At 38.2% G+C, this 18,831-nt stretch overlaps 1 protein-coding gene across 1 annotated transcript in view; it reads right to left on the bottom strand.

The window, feature by feature from the left end:
* Positions 1-18,629, bottom strand: part of LOC111155316 (glutamate metabotropic receptor 3) — a 97,111-nt gene extending 78,482 nt beyond the window's left edge. The window contains exon 1 of the mRNA XM_022515460.1: positions 18,162-18,629. Within this exon, the coding sequence (XP_022371168.1) occupies positions 18,162-18,629 (468 nt within the window). The remainder of the gene's footprint in view (positions 1-18,161) is intronic.
* Between the last annotated feature and the right edge of the window lie 202 nt (positions 18,630-18,831).

Genomic DNA, 18,831 nt, shown 5'->3' with positions numbered 1-18,831 from the left:
GAGAGCCTGGGTGTTGTCTGATTCTCACTTCCCCCTCTTTTGCTAAAAATGGCAATCTCTGAAAGAGTTTAATTTGGGAACCTTATGCCACTTGGACAGTCCAAATTAGACATTTATTATCTAGGGTAAGAAAAAAAAATTCGTTTTGGTCCACTCCAAATTTTAGGCATATGCTTTTCTCAACTTCTAAAAAGATAGGCCAACATTTTCTTTGCTTTCTTTTTCCTTTTAAAATGTTGTTTCTGTTTGGGCTGTATGAAAAGAAAGCATAAAAATGCGATTCTTATGGCATTTTTAATTAAAAAGCAAATAGGAAATACTGAAGATCTTATCAAGAAAGAACCACCTACTTCAAAATTTTAAAGCTTTAATAAAGAATTTAAATTTGTTATAATTCACCTACCAGTAATATTTAACTGTTTTTATTTTTTGCATAATAAAAAACGAAAGTGATACTAGCATATCAAAGAGCATTTTATGCATTGAATATTTGCATAAATATTATCTTAAAATATTTACAAACATTGTATATATACCTAATAATAAGTTTATTTTATTTTTTCCTGAATACTTTGCGTGTTCCAAACCCTTCTATCTCTTTACTGACTTCAGCTAAGTTATGTAATATTCTAATTGTACTTTAATCAGAAACAACACTGAGTATTCTGATATACTCTATGAGTACTTTGAAATTTTCCTTCTGGAAATTGTGGTTTCAGGTTTACATTTGACATGTAGGAAGCACAGCTTGAAAAAGGCAGCTGTTAGCAAAGAGCACGAGTAACATAAAACAACTGACATCTGAGTCCTGATTAATCATCATTTCATCTGGCAAAGGAAACCAGCAGCCAAGTTCATACACAGTCGCACAGCATGTTCTTGAAGATCTGTCCTGCTATTAAAACCAACACTTGATAGCCCAGAGCTATTAAAAATGTTTTCTGTATCTTTTCAAATCCTGTCACCTCTTCCTTAACTACATATAGAACAGGTAGAAAATATGGCACTTGCCATGTAAAACAAAGCAAATTTAAGACCTAAATCTTTCTTGCATTTGGTAAAAACTTCTTTTTTTTTAATATCCTATGATATGGATGAATTTGGGGGCACAGAGGTGAGTGTCTGGGTAGCTGGGTAGCTGAAGGCTTTTATGCCACTTATTTATTCTTTCATCAGTAGCACAGACCCTGAACACAACGGCCTACACTGTTTCGTCTGAACACAGGAGTATCGCTTGTTTACTCAGCCTGATAGATGTGGGAATAAGCAAGTACTGTCATTACTTCTAGACTGATGATCTGGCTTCCTTTGGATTTATGTACAATAAGAGAGAGCCCCGCCCATACAAAGGCTTGGCTTGGTAATGGTGTTTCTGGGTGGCACTGGAGAAAGTGTCTTCTCTTAATGCTGTAGTTTATTCTCATCTTCAGGTTACATTCTTCATGACCTTAACCCCTCAGGGAGGCAGGAAATAAAAGGACTTGAAAAATGCCCAGAGATATTATTTTCTGGCAGCTAGGAGCCAAGTGAAAGGATTCTAAGCTGCCAAAACTTTCTTCTCCCAGAGGTGTACAAGTAATGAGAAGTTGCTTAAGAAAAGAGTTCTTGTCTGTTGACTGATAAGATCCTGTGGCTTCGTGTCTACCTCTCCAGAAAGTCTGAAAACAATTTTCAGACAAGGTAGGCTGTACAATAGAAGGAACCATGCATAGAATAATGGATACGGAAAAGATTCCCTGCACTGGGAAGGGCCACAATGAGGTGTAGCACGTTGGGGAGGGTGGTAGGCTAGAATAAAACTGTGATCATTACAATTATTATAATTATTCATAGTGTATGACTATGAATCCGAAGGGTGAATCACAGAAAGATACCCAGGTGGGGAGAATAGGAGAGAAGAACACAAGTGATGTTGAGACTTGGGTTGTCTGTTGTTAGTAGGTGCTTTCTTACTGACATAAAACTTGAAACTAGGATTGGGGAAAATCCAGATAGTTGTCAGCTGGATGTTTCCTATCTCATTTGTCTCAAAACTGGGCATCTGAGGCATTCCTGACTTACTTTACTGGCCATATGGTTTCTCTGAGAAAGCATGAAGGAATAAGGGGAACTCCTACACTGGACATCATTTTAAAAGTAAAAGAAGAACCACTGTAGGATGGGGACTTAATGTGAAATTTTGAGAGAAAGTTATTCAGTTATATTATTAGCAGGAGTGGAGGAAGGAAAACCAGAATCAAGTTACATGTGCTTTAGCAAAAAATGGTTTAAAAATAGAGGTACACTTCTCATGGCCAGAGACTCTAAAAAGGAACACAGGTTAAGAGAAATAGAAAGACTTAAAAATAACTCCAACCATATACAATCATTGCAAAAAAAAACAGAAAAGACAAGACCTTCAAAGAACCACTGGGTTAGACTGCATGGAGGCATTTGATTGGTAACGGTACTAGTAACAAGGGATGGGTGCTAGAGGTGTGCTGGGTCCTCGGGCATCCCCATGGATAGCATAAAACATGGGAATTAACCCAGGAGAAGTAGTGGGACTAAAACACAAAATGTGAAAATGGAACCAAGTGATTGTTTTTTCTGTTTTGTGTTTAAATTATGCTTTAGCAAAAGACTTGGTGAGAAGGGAGAATCATTGGCTGGGGAAGGTGGTTCCAGAATGTGAAAGAAAAGACCTTGTTCTGTCCCTCTGTCATCCTCTATCTCTCCAGTGAGAATTTGTCCTAACCTGGAGATGGTAATACAATTATATGAAAATGTTATCTCACATCAGTGTGGGAGAGAAGACCAAACAAAAACCCATAATCATGTTATTTGAGTTTGCTTCCAGTTCTGAGTTCTGGAAGAATTAGTAGATGAATCTGTGGAATCACCATCAGTCATCTTTGAGAAATCAATAATGGGAGGACTGTCAGAGGGTTAAAAAGGAAGGAGGAAGGGCAAATTCAGAAAAAATAAAGAGTGAATAAATCAATAAGCAGGATATATTTCAGTAACTCTCTAGAGTGGTTTTTTTTTTTTTTTTTTTTTTTTTTGAGGTCATGCAAGAGCTTAGAAAGACACAGCACCAATTCATAAAGAATGGATTTCACTAGAGAACATCTCAGCATTAGTTGAACAATTTAGGGAAAAAGTGTAGCCCTGGAGGACTGTGACTTCCATAAGGCATCAGTGACATTACTTGGACTCTTATGGAAAAGAGAAAGTGATAGGAACTGGATGAGAAAGTTGAATATATTCTAAGATAATAGTTTGAAACAAAGTCTGTGTGAGGTGGTCAAGTCAGGTTAAATTTTTATCAGACTTTGGGGAAAAAAATGTAAATAAGCTACAAGATCTTTACATTTTAGAACTGGAAGGAACCATGAAGATGATCTAAGCCTTTTGTTTTATAGGTGAGGAAGCTGAAGCTCACAGGGTGAAGTGACTTTCCAGAATTTATACAGCCAATAAACAGAAAAGCTAAGATGAGAGCCCAATTTCTTGATTTCTCCCAAAGGACTAGACTCTCTCTGGCAATAAGATGATATGACACAGAAAGAGATGTAAATTTCTGGATTCAAGTTAAAGTGACAAAAGTGAACAAAGAAGAAGAAAACTTGGGGGAAAATGAGGTTACAAATGCAAAGTTGCAGTTCAGCACCAGAAATCCAAGGGGAGCTAAAATCAAAGATGGATTTTTGAGGGGTTTACCCCCTTTAGATACTAGTTTACAATTCCTCAAGAGTGAACAGGGATGAACTATCCCATAGTCCCTATTTTCTGAATTACTGTTTGTGGACTGCCCTATTTGGAAGCCTTTTAAAGATCTTTCATATTTTTAATAGTCCTAATATTTTTGTGCCAGCTAGCATTCTAGTTGTTGTAGATGTTTTATCTGCCTTAACTCTCATAACAATCTATGCAGTAGATACTACCATTAGCCCGTGGTACAGATTGAGAAACTGAGAAGCAGAGTTTCTCCAGATCTTGCTAAAGAGCCCAAAGGTGATAGGATTTGGCACTACCATCACCTTCCCAGACTCAGTCCGTTCTCAATCCAAGCCCTGCACCTCTGTCATATGTGATTCTTCTCACTACACTATGGCAGTGATATATTTCAAGTTATAACATATTTGTCTTTTTTTTAAATTTCTGACTGCATAAACTCCTTGATTTGAGGGCCATGAGTAATCAGTCCTTGTTATCAAAAGTATATATATATATTTTTTTTCTTCATTTTTTAGTCTGTATTTTCCTGTGGCTCTGTGAGCATTTGCTTTCTGATTGACCATCTTCAGAGATAACAGCAGTTGTCTGAGAATCCACTGGGAAATTTTAACTGTGAGGTTGAAAGCTTCAAGCTATAAATATCATGATCATGTTTGGCTTCATGATTTATGTGAGAAATACAATGACCTTATGGCAAAGCCTGTTATTTCCAGGGGCTGGAGAGGCTGCACACAGATTTAACGGAACCCTTTCCCCTATGTGGTGTGTATTAGAGTTTGATATTCAGTGTTTGCACACCTTGGAGTATTCATTTTCTGGCTGGTTTGAATTTATGTAGGACTAGCCATTGCCAGGTTTTCACTGTAACCTGTTAAGTGATAAATATATTATTGATCCTGTTGGCTAAAGGAGAAACATTTAGGATCCTGGGATGCTGGTCCTGGCCACATACTATCATGCACGTTGCAGATGATATGGTCTAAAATTAAGATTTCTTGTATTATTCTCATTTTTGTAGTTGCCAGCTGGAGTTATTTAGGATGGGCATCACTTGCAGTCATTGTCCAAAAAAACTATTGTTACATGTTGTTGAACATCTGACACTGTTTTCCCATTCTTGTCCCTTCCGGAGAAGCTTGGTTCCATGTAGTTTCCTCAATGTGTTATGTTCTGGGTCTATGCATAAAGTTTACTGCAGATGATGTTCTCAAATTTACATTCTTTTTCACATAATGTTCATTCTGCTTAAAACGACCTTTACCACTTGTCTGCTCAGCGAATCCATTCAAGGGCCCCTTCTCTGGGAAACCTTTCTTTATGCCTCACCTCAAGCTGAGTTGGTGCCCTATTATTTGAGACTCTTGTCCTCCATTATGTATTTTCCTCATGGCACAAATCAAAGTATAATAGTGATTTCTAATTGCTAATTCCTCTACTGGAATGAGAACTCTTAAGGACAGGGGATGTGTATTGTTAATTTGTTTCCTCGGTGTCTTGCACAGTATAGAAGTGCTCCATGATGTTTGTTAAATGAATGAACTGATGAATGAGTCAGTAGTTTGCTGCTCTCCTATGTAATCTTTTCTATTACAAGCATAGATTTCTGTGGGAAAAAAATAGCTGGCTACCAGCAGGCAATGTAAAGATACTCTCAAACACTATTGATAAATAATTTGCTCTGCAATGTGGATCTTTCACTAATTATGTTCATTCCACTAAAATGAGATGACACATTAGACATGGAATTGGCTTAGACATTTAGGAATCTGAAGCAAAGGATTTCATACTATAAAAACTGATTTCTTCAAATTATCTCTGTGTCACTAACTAGGAGTATACAAAAGGAAGTCAATATGATATCAACTGCATTGGGCCACTGAACCAATTCCTTTTGGGCTAGGTAACTGTCTTTTCACTCTAAGAGAAGCAAACTAAGAGCCTTATCCATGAAACCTTAATTCTTGAACATCATACACCAAAAGTAGGAGTCCTATAAATGTATATCTAAGGCAGGCTTCAACAAATGAACTGATAGTAAGGTCTGCTGGTAAGGTAAGGTTTTTCTGGAGACAAGTGCTTCCTGTACAAGATACATAAGCAGCCAAACCCCAGAGCTGTCCTTATAGTTGCTTACTTATTCTTTCTTGAGATGTTTAAAACTTTACTTTTCCAATAACCAGCTGATTGTGGATGGATGCTACTATAGGCACTGAAACCATCCTTATGTTGGGAATTTTGAGTTAAAGACAAATTTATTTGGAAGTTTTACTTCTCGTAACATTTTTTTAGCTAGTCAGAGGGACTCTTCTTTTTAGGATTCCAGGTGTCATGCTTCATTTCAATGATGTTCTGGTTATGAGAATGAAAAATATGAACTATGGGAAAGAGCTCAGGTAGTCTGTTCTTTGAGGTTGTGAAAAGGGAATATGAATAGGAAACTTCAGGCCCGTGTGAGCCTGCACATCAGTCCTGTGGTCACCTTTCCCACTTAGGATATCCATGATGTACCCATTTGAAACACAAGCTTTCTGCCTTCTGTGATGGCACAATGCCAGATATTTTTTTTTCAACAAAAGACAAAAAGGGGTGTACAGATTTAGAATCTGGTAGAAACAGATTACCTACTCAAATGATTGTCCATTCACAAGGATGCTTTTCAGTACTTTCATTGTCATTGGCTTCTGAGGCTGTGCTAATATATTAAAGGGAATGACAATGACTGATTTTTATGTGGATCTATACTTACCTAAGAGTTCCAGATGGTGAGAGGTATCAAATGCTTACTTTCCCAGAGAAGTGCGGTCTACGGCACTGAAGTATATACATTTGAAAAATAACTCCTTACGGCTGTCTTGGGAGTTAGGAGACTCAATAATAGACTCCATGGGTTTGCCTTTGTATCCTTTGCTATTCACTTATCTCTTTGGGTCTGTTTTCTAAGAATAAGTCTATAACTTTAATTGTTTTATCACATGTGCAATGCTGAAAGCTTTGTTTCATTCTTTTAATTACATGATTATATATAAGCCTGGAAGAGAAACAGTGAGTGCTGCACTTTGAACCATCTGCTGCCTCATAACACATGTTATTACATAAAGCAGGTTCTAAAAGTTGTGATGGTAAGAGACCTCAGTGACCCCTCTATTCCAAAGGATAGAGTTGCACTGTTAAGTACAAAATCCCGGATTGGCTTGTATTTTAAACTGCAACTGGAGGTGGTGTAGAGTTGAGAAACTGCCCGAGGAATTCAAGCTGTTCACATCACATGAGTTATCTGCCCATAAAGGATGCCAATCATATTATTATGGAAAGGATTAGTCATTTTTTTTTTTTTTTTTTTGGACCACACTACCTGCAGCACATCTGGGAACATTTTGCATGGAAACAGTTGACTGCAGCCCATGTCGGAAGGCCAGAGATTAATCTGGATTTAGGAAATCACATAATAGAGTGTAGCAAATGCCAGTTTACTCAGTATAATCTGCGAAAGTCACTAACTCTTACATGCTGTGGCCACACTAGGCAAAGGTTCATATTGCCTTTCCCATTCAACAGCATGACTCAATCCCCATGATTTTGTATAGATAATCCAGAGAAAGGATTCCTTATTCATGGCAAAAACTTACAAAAATGGCTTGAAGCTAACCTGATTTCTAACCTGATATCTAACCTCCTGAAATCACTGCACTCAACACCTGTGGTTTGCAACCTAGACAGTAATACACTTTCATTTTCTTCATTTGTGACAAAGGGATTTATGAATAGAAAGTTTATCCATTTTGACATCTCATAACTGAAATGATATGCAGACCACATAGGATCCCTTAAATCACATTTTTTTTTTCAGGAGACTAGCATTATAAGACACGTCAGGTTTCTCATCATGACAATGGCAGCCTGCATTGGGCAGGTATCTGTCTTGCTCCCTTACTAACAAGGCACTATCTCAGGAATAACTTTGTTTCCACTCTGACTTGGGAAGTACTCAGAAAAAGAACCAGAAGGCATTTGCTCACAGAATCAGTCTGCATATGATTTTTGCTCCCTTTTCCCTCCGTGAGTGTATTATCAAGAGCAGTCATGGAATCAAATTCATTTGGGTTCCAGGCATTGACAGTGGGATCAAAAGGTCTATGTCAGATCTGGTCCACAGTATATTGATGTTTGCCAGCTACACTTGCAAAAATGTGGTTCCCAGGAAGACCCGACACCAACAGACCTGTTAGAAGCATGTCCTTTAATACCTTGGGTATTGATTTTTGACAATGCCTGATGAGGATCTAACAGAAGCACAAGTTGCACTGAAGTATATTTTCTGTGACCTGGAAGTTACTTGTATCACAATATGACAAATATGGCCTTACCAATAAGAAAGACATTTCTACTCTTGTGGTTTTTAACCAAAGGCCAAAGTTGTTCATATGCTTGAGGGGAGCTGAGGGCTATCACCTAATTTTAAAAAAAAGGTCAATATTTACTTCTGAGGCCCTGGGGCAATAATTTAGGGCGGAAGATTCTATGCCATATTATGTGTAGCAAATAGAACTGTGTTATCCATGGTTTCTCTGTTCCTTCAACAGAGCTGTCAGAGATGAAAGCAAATAGTGTAGTGGTTCAGTGCACAGGGTTGGAATCAAACAGGCCAGCATTTGGAACTCCAGTTCCTTTCCTCACTAGCTGCATGGACTTAGGCAAATTATTTTAACTATTGAGCTTCAGCTTTCCCACCTGTAGAAAGGAAATAATAGTAGTCCTTCACTTGAAAAGTTACATGAGGATGTAGTGATAACACATATGAAGTACTTAACTCACTCACTGGCACTTAGTAAGGGGTCAAAAAGTGATAGAGATGCTGATAATTTCTCACCCTAAAGTCATTCATCCAGCAAACTTTGATCAGTGCCAATGGTACCAGGCAGTATTCTAAAATTTAGGTTTCTATGATGAGTAATGTACTCCTACTATCTTCCAAGAAATTATAGTCTGGTACGAGACAAGGAAACATTACCAAGGTTTAAGATTTTGAGGTACATGTATACAAACTTAAACAAAAGACAGGTGAAGGAGCAACTCATGATGATACTCATATAAGTCATGGCAGACTCCCGTAGAGAGGAGACATTTAGCCTTGATCTTGAAGGGTCAGTGAAACTTTGCTAGAGAAAGAGGAAAGGAAGTTTTAAGGCAGAAGGGAGAATTTGGACACCGAGAAGTATTTGTTTTAATAGTTTAATTCAGTATTGTTGGGGCAACCAGTGCTCTGCAAGATTTAGTAAACGGTAAAGAAGAATAGAGGGACTGTGGCTAGACTGCTATGTGTTTTATATGCTATGCTAAAGATTTTGGACTTTATTCTTTAAAAGATAAAAAGCTATTAAAATTCTTAATTAAGGGAATGGCTTGATCAAAGTTGTGTTTTAAAAAGGCCGAAGTGGATGATCCAACTTGAAAAGAAAGAGTCAGGGAAGGATGATGAAAAGGACAAAACTTGCATTCCAGCCTTGGCTGTGAGTTCATGATCCTAGTAATGATGAATAAATTCGTACTAGGAATATCAAGATTGGAGGTGTAAAGAAAAGTTTGAGTCCACTTAAAATTGTTTTATTTGATTGGTAGTAATTACTCAAATACTTAGTCCCCTTTGTTATCCTGTTCATGTCATTACGGGTCACTTGAATTCCTTTTGGAAGGAAGCAGGTCATACATAATATTGGTTGTTGAACAGTATAGAAAGGCTGAAGAACTTTCAAATCCCTGGAAGCATCTCAGAAAAGTGAACATTAAGATTTTCTTGAACGTGGAAATGAAAATTGAGAGTCAGTTAAATAGCCGTCCGTAGAAGTTAAAATTTGCTGGATGCCATCAACCTTTGTTTATTGTTGCGTTTCTTTAAATCTGGTTCTCAGTGATATTCCTTACAACTACTGTGTAAGCATAGGTAGTCTGTGCTTAATACAAACATACAGTTTTCACTTCTATGGAAAGTTACTTTTCTATAGAAAAATTCAGAACACATTGTAGATTATGTGTTCAGTCACATCTGTTTTCCACATTGGGAAAGCTTAATTGCCCAGTTTGTGTTCTGTGAGGCCTCACTGTGAACCTGATGGCAGCTACCCAAGCTGGAGGCATGGTGCCTGGGAGAAACCAACTCGTCCCTGGGATGCATGCCCTACACATTCAACCCTATTAAGTGATGGCAAATGTTTCAAGATGCTTTGCCATTCTGACCACTTGGCAAGGAAATCTGGTCTATATTTGGAATATAATTTTTGAAAGTGTTGCTTCTATTGTATTCTCCCCTGTGTTGCCGGTTCCCTCTGTTGGAAGGTAAAGTCAGAGCTGGCAAGAATCAAGACTTTGTCACTAGTAACAGAGGGATTTCCATTATATACCAGGTGGTGATGTCGAAAATAGCAACACCACAATTTTGGTGTCCAAAGTCCTACTGATATACTGCCTGGAGTATCAACGTTTGCTTAGAGTTAAACTGCAAGTGTTTTTGGAACACTATTCTTAGATTTCCAAAGTCCATTAATTAGAAAAATGCTCCGCACATTTTCACCTGCATTTTTCATAGATCAGTAAAAGCACTTCTACTACATTAAATCAATGAAATTTCATTATTATAAACTGCTAAGTGTTGGCTCCTTCCATATTGAAATACTGAGCTTTATGTATATTGATCCATTTAGAAGGCACATGTTTAATTGTATTTGAAAAGAGAATTTTGTATTGTTAAAGCAAAATCATAACTCAGGTTTAGCTAAAGGAGTTCTATTTCAATTAGCTTAGTTCTTCATCTCTCTCATAGTATAAAACACCTGCTGTACATCAGGAATGTCTGCATTCCTTGCTTGTCATCCTATGACCTCCTCCATGTGGCCACAATACAAGCTGGTTCTCAGCCATGCGCCATTCTGTTGCCCAGTGGATGTTGGTCCTGATGGCACTTGTTTCTCACAAGAGTAGTTTCCAAATAAACACATGACAGAAGGGGAATTAATTAAGGACTAAATTAACCCTAAAGCCAAGGGAAAAAACAGTACATCTTAGATAATTACCTCTGGTGAGAAATTTCTATGATGTCACAGTGTTAACAAAAACATTTTAAAAACTGCTATTGCCTCCTTCCCTATGAAAAAGTCCTTGAACAGTGTTGTCCTTTTCTTGGAGGAGAGGAAGCAGGAGCAATGAGGGGAGGTTTCAAAACAATCAGCTCTGTGAGATTGCTTTAGAATGAAAAGTCTAGAAAGGAAATAAATAAAAAGATGCTATCTGAGATGACTTTTGAGTTGGAGTTTTCTGAAGCTTAGGCTATGTGTGTGGATGATCAGGATAGAGTATGGGAGGCAGCAGGCTGTGGGGATCCTAATGTTGATTCCAGTACTTGCAGAGTGGGAAAACTTTAACTTGGTGCCTGACCTTTATGACCCTCAGTTCCCCTAGGAATTATTTCTCTTGGACTGGAGCTGTTAAAAGTTAAAAACAAAAAAAGCTAACAGATTATTATACTATCAATAATAATATGTACTAAAATCTAAAATGTTAAATGCTCATTATGTGCGAAGCACTATTTTTTGTGGGTTTTATGTATTTTCTCATTCATTTAATTCCTACGATAAGCTGGTAAGGGAGTGCTATTAATATCTCCATTTTAGACATGAGGAAAGAGGCAATGAAGGCTTAAATAAATCCTCATCAGTCTACATGTAGAGTTTTAAATCAGTGAGCTGAAATTTCTCAAGAAAGGCATGATAAAAATGTGTAGTTGTAGCATATCTGTGCTATGATCACTATAGCTGCAATATTAAGCTTACTAATGAAACTCTCATTTTTCCTTTTGTGCTGAAAGACACACTAAAGATGGATTCCTCAATGGATCTCTAAAGTTGTCACTCTGCTTTTCTTGAGGATAGGGTTATGTTTCCTTCTCTTTTGCATTAGCGGTGCACATAGTATGTGGTGCTCCGATGACTCTGTGTGCGGAGAGACTGTGTAGAACTAGATTGGACTAGGGACGCAGTCCTTACTGTATCTGGAGTGGCCCTGGGTGCCCAGCTTCTAAGGACAAGTGAAGTAGAACCCCTAGAGCTGCTCTCAAATCAAGGCATCTTTTGTGGCACATGTGTGGGCAGTGGAGGAGGGGAGAGTGGGGGAAGACCTTTGTCCTACATGCTCACTTTGCTGCATCATCTTTCTTTTGCATCAAACCCAGGTTTTCAGCTGTCAGAAAATGCTTATTTTGAACTTATGAACATCTAGACTGATCTAGAATAGGTGGGTCATAGCTGTGACCCACCAATCCAAGATTTGTTTAGGGATTTTCAATCTTTTGGACATGTAGTAGGTTATCATCCTGTTAATTCTCTCAGTTCATTAAAAAAAAAGTTTATTTTCAGCCTGGTCCTAAGTGCCCTTGGTACAAAGGCTAAAGGATGTGTTTCCTAAACTCAGGGGCTTATAGTTTTGTGGAAGAAAAGATATGCAAATAAACAATTATACTTAATAAGATAGTAGCAGGGGGGTGTTTATGTAGTGGGAACTTGGGAAAGGTTTCTCAAGAAGGGTAGGGTTGGAACTGAGAACTGAAGGTAGGTAGGGTTTGGCAAGGCCTGCAGAGAGCTAAAGAACATTACATTCCAGGTGGAAGAAATGCTGTGTTCTCTCTTTCATGAAAGAATGTGCAGATGGTATCTCAGAGACTATGAAAAAGTGACTTTCCAAGGAGACTTCAGAAACAGGCTTTCTGTTTACACTGATCTGAATGTCTTTTTCCTGCTCACGTCCATTCCTTCCTGCTCATTCTGTTATTCTCTCTAGTCTCCTAGGGCTTACGATGTCAAGTGATACGCGGGTCCTTTTCTGGTCCCTGTTTTATGTATGGATTTGATATTTCCTATCCAGGAAATAGTGATATTTGCTTATCCAGTCCTCAGGGGCTTGTAAGATGTCTATTTTTAAATTTTATTTTATATTCTCTCTTCTCCACATTAGCTAGACTCTACACAACAGTGTTCTTGATACTCCTGAAATGTAAATGCATAATAGATGCTTATTTTCTGATAAAAAACGATTTTATGAGAGTCCTAGTTGAATATGTAGGTAATTGAGATGCTCGATTCACTGAGTTCATAAAAATACTACCATAATCAAGTGAAATAACAACCGACTGGGCTTCATCAAAGTGATCCTGACAGAAAAGAGCCTGTTATTTATTTTGCTTCATGTTTTAGATACTACTTCCCTTTGTAATCCTTTATATCCCAATAGTAGAGTATTTTGCTTGTACAGCATGTAATTTTAAAAATGAAGAAATGCCCTTAAATGCCATATAGTTCACATACCAATATATTGCTTCATTCTCCTCAAAAATGGGTGTTTTGCATGAGTAATTCCAATGACAGAAGACTCACTTCCTCATATTCCCTGCTCTTTCATTTCTAGGACATCTCCCTTACGTTGGCCCTAAATGCGCCTTGTTCCAGGTCAGTGATTGCCAGTGGGGAAGGGCCATAACTTTGTGATTTGGCAAGGCATGGACACATTTTTGGATGTCACAACTTCACAACTTGGGGTGCTGCTGGCATCCAGTCTAGTGGGTGGAGGTCAGTGATGCTGTAACCCTCCCCCAAAGCATAGGGGCAGCTCCGGCCCAATAGTGCCAATGCCGAGAAACTCTGCTCTTGATTCACCTTATTTATCTGTGGAATAAGTATAATTTTTTTCATCCCACTGTCTGTCTGATACTTGGACACAGTTAACTACATGAAGGCTCTTGTATCTCCAAGTCCTTCGACTGTTTTTCTAATGCTGTTATAATAAAACCAGCAATTCATGTGTGACTCTTCCCAAAGCATTTAAATGTAAAGGAGGGAAGCCTTGAGGGAGAGCAGTACTTCAGACAAACTGACCTGTGGTGGGCCACGTTCACACTGTGGACGTGGGTGGAGGAAAAATAGAGTGTGTCTTGATGTGCTGTCCCCCTTGCCCCATCTAGATAAAATCTGCAAAGGATTTAGTCTAAGGAATTATTCTTGTCAGAGACATGATGTGAGCAATGCATGGCATGTCCAAATCCATGTCATGATAAACAAGAATGTTATAATGACCCTCTCCCACGGTAAGAGAGGTCCTAGGATGTGGGTATTGCTAAAAATTCTGTTAAAGCACCTGACTATCCCAGGCATGAGAAAGAGGAAGTGAAATGCTCTCAACACTCTCTTCCGTCCTTTCTCTGAGCTCACCTTGTAGATGCCATCTAACCCATGTCCCCATTTGTTGTGAGGTCACTTTAACCCTCAGAGACACTACTGGGTCAATTTATACCTGTCATTTCAGTTAAAATGTGACTGGTTGGCAAGAAAGACTGAAAAAATGATACAGCCTCTGAAAAGGAGTGAGGAACATTTTTTGGAAGGATTCAAGGGATGTTTTTGAATGGAGAATTGAGAAGCTCTAACTATAGTCTATTTAAAAAGGCGCAAACATAAACAGTGCTTTCAAAATGAGTACCGTATAGACAACGGCCCGCTAAAGGCAACCAGTCTGATCCTCCTCTTGAATAAATACGGTTTTCCCTCGAAGTGGGTGGACTGCAGGCTTACAGAGAAGAGCAGCATCATCTTAAAAATGCTTTGAAAAGAAACTGATTCACCAGAGGGGGCGAATAGACCCCATGTATGTTTGCTAATAAAGAAGGATTTTTGATGCTAGCTTTCATTGATTATCCAGTTAAGAAATCAATACTGTTGTTTCATAAAAAGGACAACCACAGAGTAGTTTGCACTCCTTAATAAGAATGTTGGGAAAACAATTATTAAGGTCTTCATCCCTGGTGATACAGCTTAACTCAGCAAATCATTAAGAATTTCCCTTTTCAGACAGTTTTTACTCCCTGCAAACAATGCCTATTGTATGAGCTAGCTCAGCAGGAGGCATCTCCTCTGCTGACTTCTGGAGAGTTCTTTTCCGTTAGTGAGGAGATAATGAAAGAAGAGGAAGCTGGAGAGAAAGCATCTCCTGGAGCAATCCCACCAATAAAATAATCTAGGCTCACATGGGGAGATTATTATCATTCTCTAAAATTCTCTCTCTCACCAGGCAATTTTGTGACAGAAAACTGTGCATTAGTTTGGGACTGGGCACTACAATTAGACAATAGAAGTTTTTAGCTGTGGTGGATTCGTGATAGTACATTTCTACTACAGCTTTACCTCCTTTTCTCCCTCTGCTCAGTTCAAGCAACTATACTTTCCAATAAATATTCAGGGAGTCAGAAGTAGTTAAAAATAGATTGCAGTGTTGACTGACGTGAATGAATCTTTGTGGACAGCTACACACTGTCACCACAGTTACCAGACACCAGGGTTAATGATGAGATTCCAGTCCAGGATCAGTAGGTAAGTGTGGGGGTACTTGAAAAAGCCACTCTCCTAAAATGTTTTCTTCCTTAATGTACTAGAGTGCTTTCAATTCACCATTAGAAATGTATCACTTTGGATTGCCTTCGACTATTTGTTTTAAAATTCTTATTAAAAGGTTTGTTTCAAATATGTAATACACTTTAATTCTTAGGTCTATAGTTAAGAGCCTTCTAGGACCTCTCTTCATTCACCCTGCCTAGCTGAAAGCAAGGCCCTATGGGGAAGGATCCCTCGGAAGGTTGTCTGGAATCTAGTCTGTATACATATGGCTCCTCCTCCTAGCTTACTTTGGATGGGACCAGTGTGTGGTCTAGTCAGATCCTGAGTATTCAGGACACCAGGAGGTATCCTTTTAGGAGGGAATGAAGCTTTCTCTGTACTTCCTCTCCAGCTCACCCCATTACTTCTGTCAAGGCCTTTTTCTCTGGCACACAAACATTTGCCACCAATATTCTAATTGGCCTCCAGCATCTCATTCATAATGCGGCCCACATAGCCTTTCTTCAGTGGAACTGTCATTCTGTCAGTCTTCCTCAAAGCCTTTCTAAATGTCGTTTCTGACCTTGTGAGCCACATGAACACATTCTAAATTATAGTTACTGTTATTTCATAGAACTATTGTACCTGGAGTCAGATCTTAAGTTCCTTGAGGCCAAGGCTGTGTTCTCTCTTACTTTAGTGGTCTTTCTACCTTTGTTGAAGTGTAGGACATGCAGAAGGGGATATATACGGATTGATTTGATGCTGAAATACATGGGGTTCCAACAGTGATTTGGCCAAGGGGAGAGCCGTGGAGTTGGTTTTAGGTATGGCTCTTCCACTGACTTCCTATCATTGTGGGGACATAATAGTCACCATTTATTGAATCTTTTAGTGTTTTGGTGAGGCATTTCCCACAGATACTCTAAATTTTTCCTCTCAACAACTTGTCAAGATAAATGCTATTTTGCTTATTTTACAGGTGAGCTAGTAAATGATGGAGTTGGAATTAAAACCCAAGTCTTTCTGGTGCCAAAATTGATATCCTTTTCATTATAGTGTGATAGTTTTGGTTTCCTTATTTACACTATGGAGACAGAACCTATATCAGCATTTGTGACTTGATGGTGATACTGACCAGATGAATGAAATAATAAGCCAGGTCCTTTGATGATTAAGAAGTGGCTTCTTCCCTTGTGAACTTGTACAGGATTTTAATAGCCCAGATTTTTTTTTTTTTTCTAAAACAATCTTTCCTTTTTTTGAGGAGTACATAGGTAGTAAATGAATAACAATATATTTAAAAAAATCTATTGGCCTGGCACAGTTTGTTAATTACTTTGGATAAATAGTTATTTACACATCTGCTGTAGAATGTTATTTACTGCACTGGGAGAAACTAAGGTCAGAAAAGCGTATATGTAATCCCTTACCAGTGCTAATATTGAGTATAACATAAAATTTATAAAATGGTTGACACTCATTTGGTGAAATTATTATTGAAAGATGACAGATACATATTTTTAATTCTCTCTTCTCAAATAACAAATCCCATCTCTTCTGATCCAAGTATAGAAATAGTGGCAAAATTAACATAATATGCTTTGAGATGTGTACTATTTTCTATCCACCTAATGAAGTCAAAGGGTGTTTATGAAAAACCAATTATCCTAATTACTCATAATATGAGGGTGTGTTCTGAAGACGGAAAGAAATTTGAAGTACCTCATTTAGAACAGCACAGAATTTTAAATGCAAGGAATCTGTGAGATAGAAATAAGGTTATTCCAATGCAAATAGAGCCAATTTCAGTGGTTTGTGACATATAAAGACATGAATGTAATCTGACTTCCTTTAGTTCTTGTGGCTTTGATTATAGTAATTTGGTAGGACACAAAGTACATGACTTAGAATCTTGGATTTTTATTACTGTGACACAAAATATTGAACTGCAACTAACATACAGGAATCATATGGGACAGTTGAAAGAGCACAAAAGTACGCACGATCCGAGTTCTAGTTTTTGAGCTACCTACCGATGGGTGTTTTCATGAAACCAGTCTTTCTGGGGCTTGGGAAAGTGTCAACTTTGAGTTAGACAATTTCTTAATTGTTTTCTATCTCTAAAGTTCTGTGACCCTAAAAGTGAGCATTGCTAGAGTTTGAATAATATGTTCCTTCTTTTTCCAACAAAAGTAAGAGAGCCGGTTATCATCTTTCTCTCTAATTTAAGTTGCATGCTGAATTGTTCCCTTTTTTTCTTTATGGTAGTCATTTGTGGCTTTTCTGTGTACATTTTCAGATTTACACCATGAGAAATTGTTGACAATTTATCTCTGAATAAAATGATGCCTTAGTAAAAAACTAGTATAAAAAAATAGAGTTTAGATGTTATTTCTTCTTGTGACAGATTATATCGATGGATTCAAATCACCACACCACCTTATTCACACGTCCTTTGGTGATATAACTTTGCAGCACTTGTGCTGTGGGCAGGACACATTTCTCTGCTTCTTGACTCTGGGCTGAGCCATGTCTGTTGCTTTGGCTAATGGGCTGCTAGCAGATATGACACAAGCAGGAGCCTGGAAGGGGAATGTGCAGTGAAGTTTGCATTCCCTTGCACCTCTGCCATGTCCCTGAGAAGAACTTGTTTGGGCTAGCCCACTGATTCGAGGTGGAGGGTAAGGGACAACCTAGAGTATAGCCACCCATAGCTGAACCCCACCTCAATCAACTCATTCCAGTTGATCTTCAGAATTACAAACTATAATAATAAATAATTGTTGTTTTAAGTCATTCAATTTTGGAGTAGTTTGCTATGCTATAGTAGCTACCTGATACACTTCTAAACAATTTTCATTGCTAGAGAAATGTTCCTTCTGCAAACCTGTCTTATAAAATACCCAAAGAAGTCATCAGTTACATTGTTAATATTATCCATTAATGAAATCATTAGAATTTTTTCTTTATGTTTCCCTGGGACAAAAAACCAAAGAGACATAGCATTTTAGCAATAGCACTGGCCTATCTTACCTGTATGGAAACACTGCTGTATGAGCCACCAATGACCCCTGCAATGAGCAGAGGGATATTTTCTTGAATGGCGTAGGATCCATCAGGACACATATATTCAGCTTCATCCACTTTAGTCAAAGATGCCCTGACAAATTCCAGCGATTGCTCTAATGCATAGGTATCCCTTGAACATGTATCCAAAATGTGTACACCCAACTTAACTCCTGGCAGCAAGTAATTGTCTTTGTTGATTTCATCAATAGCAAACAACATGGCTTCCAGGCGTTGAATTCCTCGGTCTTCATTGATTCGTCCACATTCTTCAGTTCCAGTGCCTTTTTCATTAATAGGAAACAGACCCCCTAAAACAAGGTCACCTTCTATTTTAATCTCTCTCCTCAGAAAGTTATGGTCTCCTAAAGAGAGTAAAAATCCCTTTGAAAACAGAGCTAACGTAAGAACTTGGAGTCTCGTCAACATCTTCATGAATCCTGTTTCTGTACCTCTGGGAGATATCAATGGATGAAGCCAATGTTGCCCGCTAGTCCTCCTCTCTCATTTCCAGACTGGATCTTTGGCCTGTCCTTCAAACAAGGGAGGAACAGACTAACAGAGCCTGTCACCAAATTCCTAAGGAGATAAAAATTATATGAATAAAAATAGTAAAGAAAACAACAGTGATTACATG

Source organism: Enhydra lutris, unplaced genomic scaffold (genome assembly GCF_002288905.1).
Source record: "Enhydra lutris kenyoni isolate GAN:26980312 unplaced genomic scaffold, ASM228890v2 scaffoldscaffold40, whole genome shotgun sequence".
NCBI lineage: Eukaryota > Metazoa > Chordata > Mammalia > Carnivora > Mustelidae > Enhydra > Enhydra lutris.
The sequence above is the reverse complement of the archived record's forward strand: the minus strand, read 5'-3'. Positions and strand labels throughout refer to the sequence as shown.